Source organism: Petaurus breviceps, unplaced genomic scaffold (assembly GCF_028583685.1).
Source record: "Petaurus breviceps papuanus isolate PSGF00001 unplaced genomic scaffold, PetGlider_PUasm1.0 90731, whole genome shotgun sequence".
Lineage (NCBI taxonomy): Eukaryota > Metazoa > Chordata > Mammalia > Diprotodontia > Petauridae > Petaurus > Petaurus breviceps.
The window spans coordinates 11,639,251-11,656,304 of record NW_027187325.1 but is presented as its reverse complement, the minus strand read 5'-3'; the positions used below and the strand labels follow the sequence as shown (position 1 = coordinate 11,656,304).

Below are 17,054 nucleotides of genomic sequence, written 5' to 3'. Positions count from 1 at the left end.
CCTTCCTTCCTTCCTTCCTTCCTTCCTTCCTTCCCTCCTTCCTTCCTTCCTTCCCTCCCCTCTCTTCCTAGCTTCATGAAATCTGAAAAATCTAAGAGTGTAATCTGTGCCTTTATCCAAGTCTTTGGTAAGATGTCTCGCTATATCCTAGGAAACCAGTCAGCCCAGCCAAGAGCAGCTTACCATCTGCCCTACTACAAGCCACCACACGGAGTGACCTTTAGGACCTGTTGTCCAGGGACCGAACTCCTCCAGTCTAGGACAGTTAGCTTTGGGCCTTGGCCCTGGACTCGGCTCTCCTGATTGTGGGGCAGATCCGTCAACACTCGTGTCTCCTGCTGTGTGTGGCCAGTCCATGCCATGCTTCATGTCCCACTGAGTCATGCCCCAAGGACTCAGGCTCTGCTCTGAGCTCCTTGTCCTCTGCCTGGCTGCCTTTCTTGGACTTCTGCCGCTCCACCCAGCCCTCCTGCCTTTTATTGTTCTGTGGGCGTGGCAGTTAACTGACATATGGCTCTGTTTATAATCCCTGTGATTTCCCAGAGGAAAACTCCCTTCTCTAACTTCTATTTCCCTAAATGTATTGTATCCCCCTCTATTAGAATGTATGTTTCTTATAGTCGGGGACTTTTGTACTTGTTTTTCCAATGCCTAGCATGGTACCGTGATAGGTACAAGTTGTTATTCATTCATTCATCCTGTGTTGAATGGCCTAAGATCAAGGATGAATCCCTACTGGAACTTGCCTTCCAGGTTGACCTTAGCCTGCTAATGATTCCTTTTTGGGTCCAGTCATTCAACTTAACTGTATTATTGTCTAGCCTGCATCGATCCGTATTTTCATAATAATGGTGCTGACGACATTTTCAAATATTTTGCTGAAATTCTACTTATCAGTTGGCCTATTGACTCTGCCAAAAATGGAAATCCAGCTGGTTTGGCCTGACTTGTTTTTGATGGAGTCCAGTGGCTCTTAGTGAACATCTATTTCCTTTCTAAATGCTCACAAATCAACCTTTTAATGACATATTCTATAATTTTTCCAGGAATTAATCAAACTCATCTGCTTGGTGTTCATTTTTTGAAAACTGGGTGATCTGAAGACCTCTAGTATAACTTATAAAAAGATTGTTGACTTATAATCGTATCTGCCAGTTCTTGAAGCATTTTGGGCATTATTTCATCCATACTTCATAAATACTTTGTATTTGATTGAGTGTAGGTAAGGTCCTCTTAACATCTTTTTATCTTGGGTTTGAAATGCCCCCTGGTTGTTTTTTTTTTTTTCTTTCCCGTCTGAACATCATTCTCCTTGTTAGAAAAAAACAAAGTAAATTAAAAATTGAGTAACTTTTATGTTGCCTGTATTTTATTGGCGTGCCCATCCCAAGGGGGTCCTGTAGATCCCTAAATAGCTTAAAAAAGAGTTTTTTGACCTTGTCATTCATCGCCAAGCTCAGATCATTCTATGATTTAATTCTCCTGATAGTCATTCAATAACCCTATTTTGTATTCATTCTTAGTTATGTTCTAGTCAAGTCAATACGCATCTATTAAATGTCTTCTATGTTTTTAGGCGTTGCATTAAGCTCTAGGGATACAAAGGAAGGGAGGAGCAGTCCCTGCTCTCAAGGAATTCATAGTGTAATGTAAAAAACAACATGTAAACAACTGTGTACAAACAAGATCTCAGAGGGAAAGCATTATCATTGAATTCATGGGAGCTGATGAAATCACCAAATGAAATTGTATATAGGGAGAAAGAAGGCCCATGACAAAGCCTTGGGGTATACCCACAATTAGCAGGCTCAAGCTGGATGAAGGTCCAGTAGAGGAGACTTGAGGAGGCCAGATCAGTAGGGGGAAAACCAGGAGAGAGCAGTATCCCAGAAAGCCAGAGAGAAGAGAGGGTCAGGGAGAAGAGGGTGTAAAAAGTCTAAAAATAAACTCTGATTTAACAGTCAGAGAAGTCACAAAATCTTAATTGGTCAGTAAGTTTTCTTTAGCTAATTCTTCCTATTTTAATTCATTCTTTTTATTTCATGTTTCTATTAGAATTTTATTCTTGAAAGTTTTCCATCCCTTCTGGGCCATCTTTGCCTGTGAGATCTTCTTTGAACTTTTAAAATCGACTCTCCCCAAATCTCTGCTGCATTTCCTTTCTCTCTCTCTCTCCCCCTGTCTTTCTCCCCTCCCTTGTTCTTCTGCAGTGCATGATGAAGTGAGATGGTCTCTTCTCCCCAAAGTTCGTATTTTCCACTTTAGCTGCCAACTTCTCCTTGTTTGTGAAAATGAGACCGAGAATTGAAGTTTCCCTTGTTGGTTCTTCCACCTTTGAAAGAATGAAATGGTCTTTAAAGCAGAATAAGAATTTCTCAACTTCTCTGTTTTCAACAGTCAGAACTCCAGCATAGCTGACGTGCCCGTCGCTGCTGCATTAGGCTTCTGAATCAGGTTTGTGATTGCCGTGCTGTATCCCTTGCCGTCTTACTCCCTTTCTCCCTTGAAAGTATTGCTTCTCTTTCCTTTCTGCTGAGTCTGACTCAGATGTTCTGTGCTTGGCTTTTTCACTCAGGTTTGTGTATTTCCTTACGAGAACTTATTTTCTTTATTATGATGCTTTTTTAGATTGTTCCTTTTATCTAGTCTGTTCCTTCTGTATAATCAGGAATGCTTTTATTTCCATCTCACCAAGTCTCAGTTTTTGAGGTCAAATTTGCCTACTTGAATTAGTCTATAAATTTAATTTGTGTTTTACTCATATTTTGTATGTTTCTGTATGGACAACTGAGGCTATACATAGATTTTATTGATGGTTCTTTTTTTCCCAATTTATTTATTTATTTTTAGTTTTCAGCATTCATTTCCACAAGATTTTGAGTTGCAAATTTTCTCCCCCTCTTTCCCCTACTCCAAGATAGTGAGCCTACTGAATACCCCTTCCCCCAGTCTGTTTTCTCTTATAACCTCCCCCTTCACCCCCCTAAATTTCTAGTGGGGCAAGATGGATTTCTATACCCCAGTGCCTGTATATCTTATTTCCCAGTTGCTTGTAAAAAGCAGTTTTTTTAAACATTTGTTTTTAAAACTTTGAGTTTCAGATCTTTTTCCCTCCTTCCCTCCTCACCCGCCCCCACTGGGAAGACAAGCAATTCAATGTAGGTTGTACATGTGTTGTTATGCAAAACATTTCCATGGTAGTTCCAGTGAAAGACTGTGATGGTTCTTTTATTAGATATTGTCTCCTGTGAATTATTGCTCTTCGTTATTGAAAGTCCTCTTTCTTTATCGTACTTGCTGCTTTTTTTTGTTATTCATCCTTCATTCTTGAAAAGCACCTACAATACCATGGGGGTGACATCTTGACTTCCCCATGAATTGGATTTAAGTGAGGCAGAGGCCTGCAAAGTCATTGGCCTCACCTCTTCTCCGTAGCCATCAGGGTCTAGTGGCAAGACAACGGGTGCTGGCCCAGGCTGCAGTGGGTGACCTTGGCCTTTCTGTATTAAGGTCTTTATTAGGTCTCAGTTTATCTTAGGCCTTGCCCATTTAATGACTGAGGGCTGGGTCAGAGCTGGGACAAAAGATGGCCCACTTTACTCTCACAAAGATTTTTGTAGCATCTGGTTTAACGGATGTATGTGGGCAGTTTTCTCCTTTTCCCTCCATCAAGCCCTCATGATCATATTTGCAAGACTCCAGGAAAATGCATTTTCATTTTCCCTCATTTAGATGCATGTTTAGAGTGCTTTCTGTGCCTGTGTTAACAGTATATAAGATTCTGCCGCAGAATCCACAACAGAGATGATGTTAACTGTTTTCCAAGAAAGATTTTCATCTGTGGCGTGATGGATGATGTCATAAGTAAAGTCTAAGTAGGACAGGATTACCTTTCATATGGTGAAATTCTCTAGTTGTTCCCTTTTATGGGTGACATTATATTGATGACACTGAGCCCCAGAGCACTACAGAACCTTCTGAAAACTTCACAGTCCATGAGAAGAGAATGGCTTCACTGGAAAGTTAGGGGTTAGAAAATTGTGATTGTGAGTATACAATCTCCTCCCGTCATGTTTCTGTGTAACATTTTATCTTATAAAATATTCTAAGTCCATGGATTTATCAGTATAGTAATGCTGTTTTTGGGTAGAGGGAAGGGAGAAGGCAAGGCATTTGGGGTTAAGTGACTTGCCCAAGGTCACATGGCTAGTAAGTGTGTTAAGTGTCTGAGATTGGATTTGAATTCATGTCCTCCTAAGTCAAGGGTTGCTGCTCTATTCACTGTGCCACCTAGCTGCCCCATGCTATGCTTTTAAAAGGGCTTTCACATCTTTTATATCATTTTACCAGATGAGAGAAATATGTAGGGAGTTATCATTATTTTAGAAAAGCAGGAAATCAACCATAAGGTAGCTTTCTTGTCTGTCCAGTGCTTTTTCCAACATACTGCATTCCACGGTCTCTTTCTTATTTGTCCTTGACAAGCCCAAATGTACATACAAGTGTATGAAAATCTAGCCTAAATGTCATGGTAGAACAGGCTTGTAATCATCTCAGCTCCCAGGGAGACTGAGGCTGGCAGATCTCTTAAACTTGAGAGTTTTTAAAAATTTTAATATTTTATTTTTTCCCCTCTAAAACTCAGGAGTTCAGAGCTACAATGGGTTCCACTGAGGGGATGTTTGTGGAATTAATATATTGAGCTCATGCAGGTTCCCTAATGTGAAGCCACCTAGCCCAAGTTGGAAACAGAGCAGGCTCAAAGCTCTGCTGGTGATCCCTAGTGGGACTGGGCAGTTCCAGCCTAGACTGAAGTAGAGAGACTTAGTCTTAAAAAAAAATCTAGCCTAGTGGAACAGGAGGGACAGTTGTGCTTTTGTGTTTGTACTTAGAAGAGTGTCTTGTACAAAATAGGGGCTTACTGCTTGTTGAACTGAGTTAAATAGTCTCTGACCACATTTCTTACTGGCCAACTGTGCAAAAATGTAGTATATGCTTTGTTGCAGGTGAAAATTTTTTTTATCTCGCATGCGGATGAAAGTGCTTGTCATTTTGTTAAATGTATTTGAGGCAGTAGGAAGAAAGGAGGAAAGCCACTGTATAAACAGGAAACTGGACTGGGGAGGAGGTTCTTGGGTGAGCCCATCTGTGAGGTCTGGGTGCTTTGTAAGGTTTAGGAAAAGCAGATTTAGGAAGCAGAAAGAAGGTACAGAGATAAACATTCATCCTTTAAAAAAATCAGATTACTTTTCTATAGCCTTTAAGGTCACTGTTCTGTGTATTGGCATAGAAGTTGAGTAAAAACACAAATTACTTATGTACTGGCAGGCTTCAAAGGTCATTCTACAGTGTACTGATAGGCCAAAAAAAAAACCCAAAAAACCCAGGGCTAAGTTGAACATTACTTTTGTTAGTTTTAGGTGTGTGTGTGTGTGTGTGTGTGTGTGTGTGTGTGTAAGAGAGAGAAAAACATACTGAGAGACAGAGATGAGACAAATATAGGGAATGACAGAGACACAGAAAAGAGACAGAAAGAAAGACAGAGGGGGAGGGAAATACAGAAGAAGAAGGATGGAGATTTAGAATTGAATTTTAGAAAGAAAATTAATTAAATAATAATCTAATATGGTGCAGGGGATAAGATAAGAGTTTACAAAATTTCCAAAGATGTCGACTGTCCATTTCTCCATTTAGAGAACCGTGGAAGCTTTTTCTTAATGGAAGAGTGCCTGTCAATCACATGCATCATATCCTTGTAACCTGTCACCCTATTGCCCAGAAATCTCTAACTCAGAATTAGCCCCCTGCATGGAACACACAACTGTCCCAGCCCTCTGTCACCACCTGCCACCCTCTTGTGGCCTCTTGATGCCATAGCAGCCTTTTGGGTGAGACCTTACTTTTAGTAAAGGCACAAGGGGAGCAGGTGTCAAATGAAAGATCATCTAATGTGGCATTTCCCAAACTGTTCTGCGGTGTTCTGGTTTTCTGCGTCATGTGAATAAGAGTCTTGTGGGAGAAGTGTTGATGCTTAGTTATATTTTTCCTTACAAAGTTTGTACATAAAATTGAGTATCAGATCAGTTTATCACATGTAGCAAATTTCTTTTCTGTTTGAAAATAGACTTAATATTCTCTGAAGTTTTTCCAGAGTTTCCCCAATTCCCCCATTTTCCAAATATCTTTTCTCAATATTTTTGAACTTCTAAATATGGTGGGAAAATTCTGAACTAATCTATAACCTTCACTTTACAGATGAAGATGTCAGATAAAATAAAATAAAATCATGTAAAGAACTTTGCAAACTTTAAAACACTATATAAATAATGGCTGAGGCCCAGAGAAATAAAGGGACTTACATAGGGTCTCACAACTAATTAATACCTGGCAGGCCTAATATTTGAACACAGGTTTCTAAAGCTCTGTCTAGTTTCTTCCTTTTACATCTTGCTGAATAACCTTTAAAAAGTTTAAAATTGAAGAAGGGGCTGGGGACGCTGTGCAGTGGAGAGAGATCCAGCCCTGGAGTCAGAAGAACCCAAGTTCAAATCTGGTCTCCGACTCGCTCTGGCTGTGTGACCCTAGGTATGTCACTTAACCTTAACTGCCCTCATTCTCCCCCAGAATAAGAACGGCCCAAAAGACCAAACTGTGTCAATTGCACAGTGAATTTTTAACTCCATAAGGCAAAGAAAGAAAAGAGATAGTAGGATGAAAATTATTTCAAAATAAAATTATATCTGCTTGCAGTTATTTGTACATTTGCTCAAATGGGAGTAATTATAGTAAATTTTAAAAAAATGTGTGTCAGTTGATGCACCTGGTCCTTCTAATGTTTACTGAATCAGACCAGAGTCCGTGGTTGTGTAGATAAAAAATGCTAAACACAAATCTTCATCTAATTAGTGGTAGGTTAAAAAGGAAGAGATTGATGGAAAGTAATTACAGTTAACTGTTATGGGCTATGAATCTTCTGTTGCCTGGAAATAAGAGATAGTTTTGTTTTAGACTTTTTTTTTAAAACTGTTGGTCTAATTTATCTCTTACATTTATTTGTTTGCTATGATTTGTCTTTTAACATTGGTTCTGAATAATCAGTGTTGTGAAGTAGAAATAATGTTGAATTGACATTAGAACTGGATTTAAAGGCTGGGTATGCCACTAACTTGTTGTATGACTGTAAATAAGAGGGTCAGACTCTATGTTCTCTAAGTTTGAGACTAGATAGAGGATCTTGAAAAGGCAACATGGCACAGTAGATGCAGTGATGGACTGAAATTCAGCAAGATCCTACCTCAGATAACTTGTGACCCTGGGCAAGTCACTTGATTACACTCAGCCTTTTTTGTTTTTCAGTTGTGTTCAACTCTTTGTGACCCTTATTTGTTTTGTTTGGCAAAGATAGCATAGTGGCTTGCCATTTTCTTCTGCAGTTTATTTTATAGATGAAGAAACTGAGGCAAACAGGGTTAAGTGACTTGCCCAGGGTCACACAGCTAGTAAGTATCTGAGGTCGGATTTGAACTAAGGAAGAGGAGTCTTCCTGACTCCAGGTCCTGCACTCTATCCACTGCCCCCACCTAACTGACTCTTTACTCAGCCTTAGTGTTCTCATATGTAAAATGGTCTTAATAACAGCATCTGCTGATTGCAAACACCAAGTGAATTAATGAATATAAAACACAACATAAATACTAGCTGCTATTATTATTTTATACTTGACCACTTTTAGGAGTAAATATTATTATTTCAGGTGATAATATTTTCCTTCCTTCCTTCTTTCCTTCCTTCCCTTCCTCCCTTCCTCTCTCTCTCTCCCTCTCTCTCTTTCCTTCTATCTTTCTTCCTTCCTTCCTTTCTCTCTGTCTCTGTCTCTCTCTCTTTCCATTAAAAACATCTGAAAGTTTGGATTATTAAAAAGCACGATGAGTCCATTTCTTCATAATTAACTTTTTGTTTGTTTCTTTTGGGGGGAGAAGTCAAGGCAGTTGGGATTAAGTGAATTGCCCAAGGTCACACTGCTAGTTAAGTGTCAAGTGTCTGAAGCTGGATTTGAACTCTGATCCTCCTGATTTTCAAGGCCAGTGCTCCATCCATTGTGCCACCTAGCTGCCCCTTCAATTAACTTTTTAATGAATGGGAAATAACAGAGGCCCCCAGCCTTTCTGTGGCAGAAGCTACTTCTATTTCCCTAAATCCTTCAGATCACAGTGAGATGTGGAATTGGAGATGGGGTGGATAATGACAGTGAAGTCTTGAGCTGGTTGTTTGTGTGCTTAGAAATACTAGGAATCTATTTTGGGGTGGGGGTAGGGGAAAGATGTGGAGAAAAAATTATAACTCAAAATCTTGTGGAAATGAATGTTGCAAACTAAAAATAAATTGGAAAAAAATAATTAAAAAAAAGAAATACTAGGAAGCTAGTCCTGGGTCCTTGTGGTGACTTCCAGCCACACGCCCCTTCTGCTGAAATGCTCCCAGATTGGGTAAGGACACAACAGCCATTGTGTGTCCGTGATGAAAGAAATCACGCTCCCTTTTATATACATTTTTCCCCTAGTTCAGTCAGTGGGGATTTCCTGAAATAGGATTTCCATTTCCTTACCCCTTCCTCATCAGTCGGAGGGGATTACTAATGAAATGCTAGAGATTAACCAGTGATTCCGAAGAGATGCTATTCTGTCCGGATGACAGGATGAGGAAATTCCACCGGCCGTGGGATAGAACTTCAAGGATGGTAGGTCCCTTCTCCTCTGTATTTTTCTTTTCTTCTTGAAGTCTGAGATAGTGAAGGCGTGATGGAGGTAAATACCTGATTGTTCTTTAATTAACTTGAATCTTGCTCTAAGACTTTCCCAGAATCTGTGTCTGTCAGTGATGATGGCAGTGGTGGTGTGGTGTGGTGTGGTGTGGTATGGTGGTGGTGTGGTGTGGTGTGGTGGTGGTGTGGTGTGGTGCGGTGTGGCTGGCATGGTGCTATGCAGGACTGGTAAGGGATTGGACACTGCCTCCTATTGGCCCATGTTACATGTTAGTTTTCCCCTTCCTTCTGCCCGTCGCCTTTTTTTGGTCCAGATCTGTGGCTTCATTGGGGCAGTGAAGTGGCACAGAGGATAGAATGCCAAGCCTGGAGTCAGGAAGGCTCATCTTCATGAGTTCAAATCTGGCCTCAGACACTTACTAGCTGTGTGACCCTGGGCAAGTCACCTAACCCTGTTTGCCTCAGTTTCCTCATCTATAAAGTGAACTGCTGAAGGAAATGGCAAACCATTGCAGTATCTGTCAAGAAGTCCCCAAATGGGGTCATAAAGGTTGGACACAGTTGAAATGACTGAACAACAGTATGGCTTCAGCAGCCACAGGGTGGAAACTCCCTTTCACTGATAAAAGTCAGCTCCTCCTCTGTCCCTTTTTTGTCTCACTTGCCTGGCGTGCTGAGACATGGAGAAGTTTGGCCATTCTCACACACGTAGCACACTTAGGGCTTGCAACCAGGTCATCCTTGTCCACCACAACGTAAACCAAGAAACTTTCCTTCCCTGGTATACTTTCCTCCCTCTCTAGCTTCCTTGAGAGGGTGCTTCGTTTAAAACATTTTATTTGTGTCTTTGTTATGTCACTGTCATTTCTGAATATATCCCTTCTGAAAATGTCCCAGCCCAAGAGTTCTATCCATTGCAACAAAACTTTATTAAGAGAGAGAGAAAAAAAGGCAATTCAGCAAATGCAACCAGCACATTTACCATCTATGAGCATAGCCACAGTATCCCAAACGGTAGCCCCCTGCTTCTGCAAAAGGGGCAGGAAGTGTGTTTTCTCAGGTCTTCTCTGGGGCTGTGTGACCTGATACAATTAAACAACATTTAATTGAAAGTTCTCCCTTTTATTTTACATTGTTATAGGCATTGTACATACCGTTTTCTGATTCTGTTTGCTCATTCAGGTCTCCTGCTTCTCTGAATTTATCATATTAGGCAGTCTCTTATGGTACAGTAATTTTGTGTTTTATATGCCCCCCCCCCCCCCCGCCCTGGAGCCATGAACCAGGATCCGATCAACTCTGCCATTATTTCTGGATGGGATGTGTCCGTCTCCTCTCCTTCCAGCCCACTGTTCCTGTCACTTTTCCCTCGTGTGTTATCTCACTTTGCTTAAATATAAAGCCCTAGAAGACAGACTGTTTTTACTTTTGTATTTATATCCCCAGTAATTGCAACAGTGCTTGGCATGTAGTATGTTTTTCTTTCATTCACCACAGTCTGTACATTCCTTATTCAGTCGTGTGGTTATCAATATTTTGGTCTGCATGAATGAGATCTTTCTTTGTGATTTTCACCTTCTTAGGGTTTATCCTTCTTTCAGTTCGTTAACTCAAATGTGGTGTAGATGGAGTTGTCCATTTCCCTCTTATTCACCTCCTTCCTCATGCCCAATATCCCAGGAAGGATTCTTAGGGTCTTTAGTTTTGTTTTCTGCTTTCCATTGGCTTTTGTTCAGAATTCTGGGTCTGATGCATATCCTGCTTGTTTCTTCCAAAACCTTCCTTTTCTCTCTTAGGCTTCAAGCCTTAGTAGGCTTATGCAGCCTGTGGATCCCTTCTCGTAATAATGTGTAAAATAAAATACATAGGATTGCAAAGGCAACCAAATATGTCACTGTATAGTTATCAAAGTATTTTAAAAGTTTATAATAACTGTGATAATAGATAGCTTTTATATAGCTCCTGCTATGTGCTAGGTACTATGCTAAGGCTTTTTAAAATTATCATCATATCATCAACAACCCCGGGAGGTAGGTGCTGTTATTCTCCCCATTTTACAGACAAGAAAACGGAAGGCAGAGGTTGAGTGACTTACCCAGGGTCACAAAGCTAGTAAGTGTATGAGGTCGGATTTGAACTTAGGTCTTCCTGAACCCAGGCTCAACATTCCATCCACTGCACCATCTAGTACATGGACTTCAGGTGAGGAAGCCCTGGTCTAGGCTGGCTTTCTGTCTTCCCTACAGGTATGCCTATCTCTCATCAGTCATCATTTCATACCACTGCCAAAATGGAATCCTTGCCCTGCTCAAAGACCATATTACGATTATCAAGGATACTTGCATCAGATCTTTTTTTTTCCTTAAACTCCATCAGTTGCATGTTTGGGACTTATTTGAATAGTATCTCATAGCAACAGAATACTACACAGTTGAAAAAACAACTCATAATAGAGATTAAAGTCATGGGCTGTGTTTCAAAGAAAGCCTTTTCTTTTAGTCCTGGTTATAAGGAGTAGCCAACTGGCTATATACACTGGTTAAATATTAGTAACATCAACAATTTTTTTTTGCTCGCAAACCCCAATTCTTTACCATCTTTTATGCTTTTTCCATATACTGCTGTATTTTTCTAATAAATGCCATCTTTTGTGGGTTAACTGACTCTTTTCTGGATTTAAAACTCTGCTTATTTGACTCATCGGAGATTTCCCTTACCATCATATAATAATAGGAGATCGCATAGTGTGTTTGTAGAAATGAAAACAAATTCCCTGCTTTCTTATTTTATTTCTTCATTTCTCTAATATCGTTAGTTGCTACCGTCTTGTGCTATATGATACTTCCCGCAGGGCCCACAAATGGGTCGGATTTTTGACTTGGCGCTTGGTTCAAACGTCAGCCTGTAAAAGACCTCTTAAAGTTCTGAAGTGGCTGCATTACACCATAGGTCAATAAATCAATCAATATAACCACTTTATGACTTGTAAGGTGACTAGCCCCATGTTGACCACAGTTACTTTTCAATTTGATTAAAATGCAGTTTAATCTGCCAGTGGTTTGCCCTTTCTGATGCAGAAATACTTAAAGGCACCGAGAAAACCCACACTCAATATTTCTGTGACCACATTTCAGTTCCTTAATTGTCTACCAGAGTACTTCTGTGGTTCATTTTCTGTAATTCTAATTTACTTCACTCCTTGCCATGGTCTTTTGTGTTCAATGTTTATGAAAACCCATTGACTTGGTGCTGGATTATTAGTTTTGCTTCTAACTGTAGATGTGATGACGGGGAAGCTGGGAACTCTGCCCCTCTTTGAGGGGAAAAAGAGTGGGTCTGTATTATTCTTCTGGGAAGTCAGACTGGCTGGAAATAAAATTTAGATGTGAAATTATCCTTGTTCTCTTGCAGGCATTATTAATATGGTTAATGCAGGAGAGATGAATGGGTCTGGTAACCTGATGGATTTCCTTGATGAGCCTTTTCCTGATGTTGGGACCTATGAGGACTTCCATACCATTGACTGGTTAAGGGAAAAGTCACGTGACACAGATAGACATAGGAAGGTATGTAAATGAATAACTGAATGAATGAATGGAAAAGATTTCTTACGCCCCACTTATTTTCCATCTACCTAGTCACTGGGGATACAAATACAAGGGCATAGTCCCTGTCCTCCAGCAGCTTATATTCTAATAGGAGACACTGCATACAAGGTCTGAAAAGTCTTAATGAAATTTTAAGATATTAAAACTTTCCATGTGCAGCTGTATTTTTCTAATAAATGCCATCCTTTGAGGTTTAACTGACTCTTGTCTGGATTTAAAGCTCCATATTTTTAGTCCATAAGAGATTTCCTTACCACCATACAATAATAGGAGATTGCAGACTATATTTTTAGAAATGAAAATAGAATACTTGCTTCTTTGTTTTTACTTGTGTGTTTGCCTGGTATCTTTGGTTGTTACTTTATTTGATTTATTAAAGCTTAAAGTTCCACTAAGATTTTTGTGACACTTTCAATAAGAGTGTGATGGCCAAGGAAGGATGTTTTAATTCAGAAAGTTGTGGGAGTAATGAGTGGAGCTCCAGAGAGTTGATTGACAGTCTTTGCAGAAGCAGTGATAGTATTGATTTGTTTACTATTCCCAGACAAAAAGGTGGAAAGGTTGGGGTCAGGACTCAGTAGCAGTATGGCAGAAAGATGTATCGTTGGACTGAATGTCAAGCTTTGTCTTTAATGGACCATGTAGCGTTGCATTGGTTGACTTACCAGTCAGGACAACATAACCCCATAGAGGTAGTTCTAAAAATAAGTGGATTGTTACCCAGGGTATAAACCCAAGAGTTAATGGCCTGTTGAGAACAGCTACAGGGCAATTGGTAAGAAGGTGAATGGGGTGGACTGTGTTATATGGATTATATGGATTGGGAATAACAAACACAAACACACACATATATTTGCTTCATTAACCTCAAGTCCAGATTTCTTTCTTCTGTACCGTGATGTCTCTAATAATTCTACTCAGTAAAATATTTAATTAAACAGAAAATTACATTCTCTGAAGATGGTGTATGATAGTGTGCTGTAACTGGGTCTTTGGAAGTAGGGTGCAAGCATAATGGATAGAGAGCCACCCTTGAAGCCAGGGAAACCAGGGGTTAAGTCCTACGCTGATATATATTGACCCCATGACACTGGGCAAGTTTAACTTTTCAGTGCTCTAGGGCAGTGGTGTCAAACTCAAATAGAAATGGGGAAGGGGCACTGAACCATACATAATCCCTACAGACTTAGAAAACCATACATATCTATAGATTTATTTTTTCATTTAAAATGATTGTTTATTAATATATCTTTTATTTTATTATTTATTATATTATGATAATTATAGATTATATTATTGATACATTATTTTTTATCATTGTGTTGGCAAATTAAAATCAAAGAGGAACTACATTTTAATCTGGTTTACGACACCTTCAGGGGTGTTGTGGGCCACACGTGGCCCCTGGTTTGCACGTCTGACCCCTCTGTTCTAAGGAATATTCTGAGACTCTAAATTGAAGGGTTGCCAACTTGATCTGGCAAAGGAAGTTTTCTCATCAAGGACTTCTCTACATCAGTGAAATCACAGAGCTAGTCCCTATCCCTTCACTCACTTTGTTCGTGAAATTAAAAAAAAAAAAGTAATAAAGTAAAATCGCATTCCAGGGTATACCCAAAGCAACTATTAACAACATGTCATTCAATTTCTGCTTGTTTTCAGATAACTAGCAAAAGCAGAGAATCCATATGGGAGTTCATCAAAAGCTTGTTGGACGCTTGGTCAGGATGGGTTGTCATGCTCCTCATTGGCCTATTGGCAGGTATGTTAATGGTGATTTAAAAACTTGCTTTCAAACACATATCACGGAATGGAATTTACCATAGGAAAGGTATTTGATTCCATCCAAGAGAGTTTAATTGCTTAAATAACAACATGAACCAATGAAATGACTCATTTGTAATTCGGATTCACAGTATAAATAAACTCCAAGGGTTGTGTTTTAGAGAATATCAGTAAGACTTTTTTGCTATTGTATAGCTTTCCCCATTGTAATTGTTCTGGTGCCTGTTTCGTACTTCCCATCCTGCTTTTGTGATACAAGCAATAGCATACAGGAAATATCATGGATAAAATAATATAATGCCTTTTAGGATTGTCTTTTACTCTTCATAATGGGCCCATGAAGCAAAGATAAATGCCCTGAGTCTTGGAACATTTACAGGGTTACTTAGCCATCCTTCTGAGGTGGAAGCCGGAGAAAGGCATCAGACCGTCTCGTCTGCGTTTAAGTTCTGTGGATCTGTGGATTATTACTCGATGATCCAAGATTTTGTAACTGGCCAGTTCTTTGACATTATGATTCCGTAACTGCCTTTGTATTAAAACATAAGCCTGTTGACTATGTATCTATGTACTTTTTTTTTTTTTTGAGGTTTCAGAGGTTTTTTCCATCAGTTTAGGGAGATCCCATTAAGGAAATACCTTCACCAATTTCGATAAGCCGCTGTTCTGCCATTTATATATACTTTAGGGTGATTGTATTATATGCTGGAAGGGTGATTCTCAACCCCTGGCTGTCACTGCTTATTGCTGCTCCCCTACTCTTTACCTCCTACTCTTAACACTCCACCTTTACCCCTCTCCCATAGCATCCCACTCCACAATGTTCTCTGGAATTCCTCATCTCTAGTGAAGAAACTTGCTTTCATTTTAGTTTTTCCATCTTCTGGCACTCATTGGGATCTGGTCCCCTCCCGATGGCACTGCCTGCCTGGTCATTCTTTATGATACCAGTTGTACTTTCTTTGAAAGCTAGCCCTGCTGCCAACATGGGACCTGAATTACAAAATGAGAGTCAATGCAAAAAAGAAGTTAGATATGTGAAATCTAAAACCTCGTTAGCCAACCTTGGTAGCGTGCATGTAAGGAGTTTGAGTCACAGTTGATGGGGAGTTGTGCTATAGAGTGGGAACCAGTTTATTTGGGCTTTTATATATCTATGTGTACACACACACAGACATATCTATGTGCACATATATGTTCTTGTTAAAGAATAAATTTGTAGAATTGACTCAGGAGAGAGAAGAATAATTTGGGAAATTAAGAAAGCTGACTCCAGATTCTCTCAGAATCTAACCTGACCCAGATTCTGGACCTCTGAATTACCTTACAACTACAAGTATCTGTGATTTCATTCAATAAACACTCGCTATGTATTTGTGCGAGACCCTGGGGAAACTTTACTATGTGCTTTTGGTAGAAAATGTGTACCATGCTAGACATTGGGACTAGAAAGGCAAATATAAACAGCTTCTGCTTTCAAGGAACTTATAGTCTACTGGGGGAGAAATAATGTGTTTAAAATGAGTAGTGAGTAAAATAGAGTGATTGGGGGGTGGGGATAAACAGAAACAAGTGGGAGTGTCAGAAAAAAGCTGGGTTTTTTCCAGGACTTACTTAATTATTCTTAGTTTTCAACATTCATTGCCACAAGATTTTAAGTTCCACATTTTCTCATCATCTCTCCCCTATCCCCCACCCCAAGAGGGCATGCATTCTGATTACCCCTTCCCCCAGTCAGCCCTCTCTACTCTATTCCTCATCCCCTCCCTTATCCCTTCCCTTTTACTTTCTTATAGGGCAAGATAGATTTCTATACCTATTGCCTGTATATCTTATTTCCCGGTTGCACGTAAAAACAATTTTTAACATTTGTTTTTGAGTTCCAGATTCTCTCCCTTCTTCCCTCCTCATCCACCCTCATTGAGAAGACAAGCAATTCAGTATAGGTTATATGTGTAGTTATGCAAAAGATTTCCATAGTAGTCATATTGTGAAAGAATAACTATGTTTCCTTCTATCCTATGCCACCCACCATTTATTCTATTTTCTCCTTTGACCCTGTCCTTTTTCAAAAGTGTTTGCTTCTGACTATCCCTTCCCCTAGTCTGCCTTCCCTTCTATTATCCCCCCCCCACCCCAGTTCCCTTCCCACCTACTTTCCTATAGGGTAAGTCACCAAATTGAGTGTGTATGTTATTCCCTCCTTAAGCCAAATCTAATGAGAGTAAGGTCGACTCATTCCCTTTCACCTCCCTGCTCTTTCCCCCATTGTAACAGCTTTCTCTTGCTTCTTTTATGTGAAATAATTTACCCTATTCTCTCCCTCCCTTTCTCTTTCTCCCAATATATTCCTCTCTCACCCCTTAATTTTATTTTTTAGATATCATCCCTTTATATTCATCTTACCCTGTGCCCTTTGTCTGTATATGTTTGTATTTGTATGTATATATGTATATACATACATACATACAACAGCTCTGATCTTTTCATCAAGAATGCTTGAAAGTCCTTTATTTCACTGAATGTCTATTTTTCCCCTGAAGTATTATACTCAGTTTTGCTGGGTAGATGTTTCTTGCTTTTAATCCTGACTCCTTTGACCTCTGGAATGTCGTATTCCAAGCCCTTTGATCCCTTAATGTAGAAACTGCTAGATCTTGTGTTATCCTGATTGTGTTTCCACAGTAGTCTAATTGTTTCTTTCTAGCTGCTTGCAGCATTTTCTCCTTGACCTGGGAACTCTGGGATTTGGCCACAATATCCCTAGTAGTTTCCTTCCTTCCTTCCTTCCTTCCTTCCTTCCTTCCTTCCTTCCTTCCTTCCTTCCTTCCTTCCTTCCTTCCTTCCTTCCTTCCTTCCTTCCTTCCTTCCTCCATCCCTCCCTCCCTCCCTCCCTCCCT

The 17,054-nt window shown here is 39.8% G+C and overlaps 1 protein-coding gene across 5 annotated transcripts in view; it reads left to right on the top strand.

Annotated features, from left to right (window-relative positions):
• Nucleotides 1-17,054, top strand: part of CLCN4 (chloride voltage-gated channel 4) — a 97,737-nt gene that overhangs the window by 17,422 nt on the left and 63,261 nt on the right. For 4 of the 5 annotated variants that reach the window (XR_011164168.1, XR_011164167.1, XR_011164166.1 and 1 more), the window contains exons 3-4: nucleotides 12,173-12,327; nucleotides 14,032-14,131. Coding sequence is in view for 1 of the 5 variants with exons in the window: in XM_069066935.1 (XP_068923036.1) it covers nucleotides 12,184-12,327; nucleotides 14,032-14,131 (244 nt within the window). In the remaining 4 variants the exon portion in view is untranslated. Of the gene's footprint in view, nucleotides 1-2,397; nucleotides 2,455-12,172; nucleotides 12,328-14,031; nucleotides 14,132-17,054 lie in introns of all 5 variants that reach the window. The other variant, XR_011164169.1, reaches the window with a different exon arrangement.